The sequence below is a fragment of the Penaeus monodon genome, chromosome 30, assembly GCF_015228065.2.
Source record: "Penaeus monodon isolate SGIC_2016 chromosome 30, NSTDA_Pmon_1, whole genome shotgun sequence".
Lineage (NCBI taxonomy): Eukaryota > Metazoa > Arthropoda > Malacostraca > Decapoda > Penaeidae > Penaeus > Penaeus monodon.
The window spans coordinates 3442009-3442465 of NC_051415.1; the positions used below are offsets into that span (position 1 = coordinate 3442009).

The 457-nt window shown below is 32.2% G+C and overlaps 1 protein-coding gene across 1 annotated transcript in view; it reads right to left on the reverse strand.

Moving 5' to 3' along the window:
• LOC119592459 (serine/arginine repetitive matrix protein 2-like) overlaps positions 1 to 457 on the reverse strand; it is a gene marked incomplete in the record, with an annotated part of 34461 nt that overhangs the window by 25238 nt on the left and 8766 nt on the right. The window contains 1 exon segment of the mRNA XM_037941282.1: positions 1 to 32. Coding sequence (XP_037797210.1) covers positions 1 to 32 — 32 coding nt within the window.

Sequence of the window (457 nt, forward strand, 5' to 3'; positions counted from 1 at the left end):
GCCACATTCAACTGATTCCTCAGTCTTACAACCTGAAAGGTATGGTCGAATTAGTAAAGAATCAGCAATGAAACACAATGCTGGTTTCTTTACCCCCCACAAAAAAGAGACAACTAAGTAAAGATGATTATTACAAAAAGAAAAAAAAAATCACTTTGAAACTTTCCATCCTTGGATTAATCTATAATCTATTACAGGAGAAGGAAGAGAAATGCCATGTATCAAACCGTAATTTCTATCACGCAAAATAAACACTGTCAAGAATTCATATGATCAATATTTAGGTATTTCACCCTGACACAGGTATTAGTAGAGACCTAACAACTCTTTCCCAAAGAACTGAAGACTACCAACTAAATAAATAAACATACATTATATATATGCCAACCTCAAGTACATGGGAAGGATAATATAATATCTTTTATTGTTCAAAGTACACTAATACAAGCATTTAGTA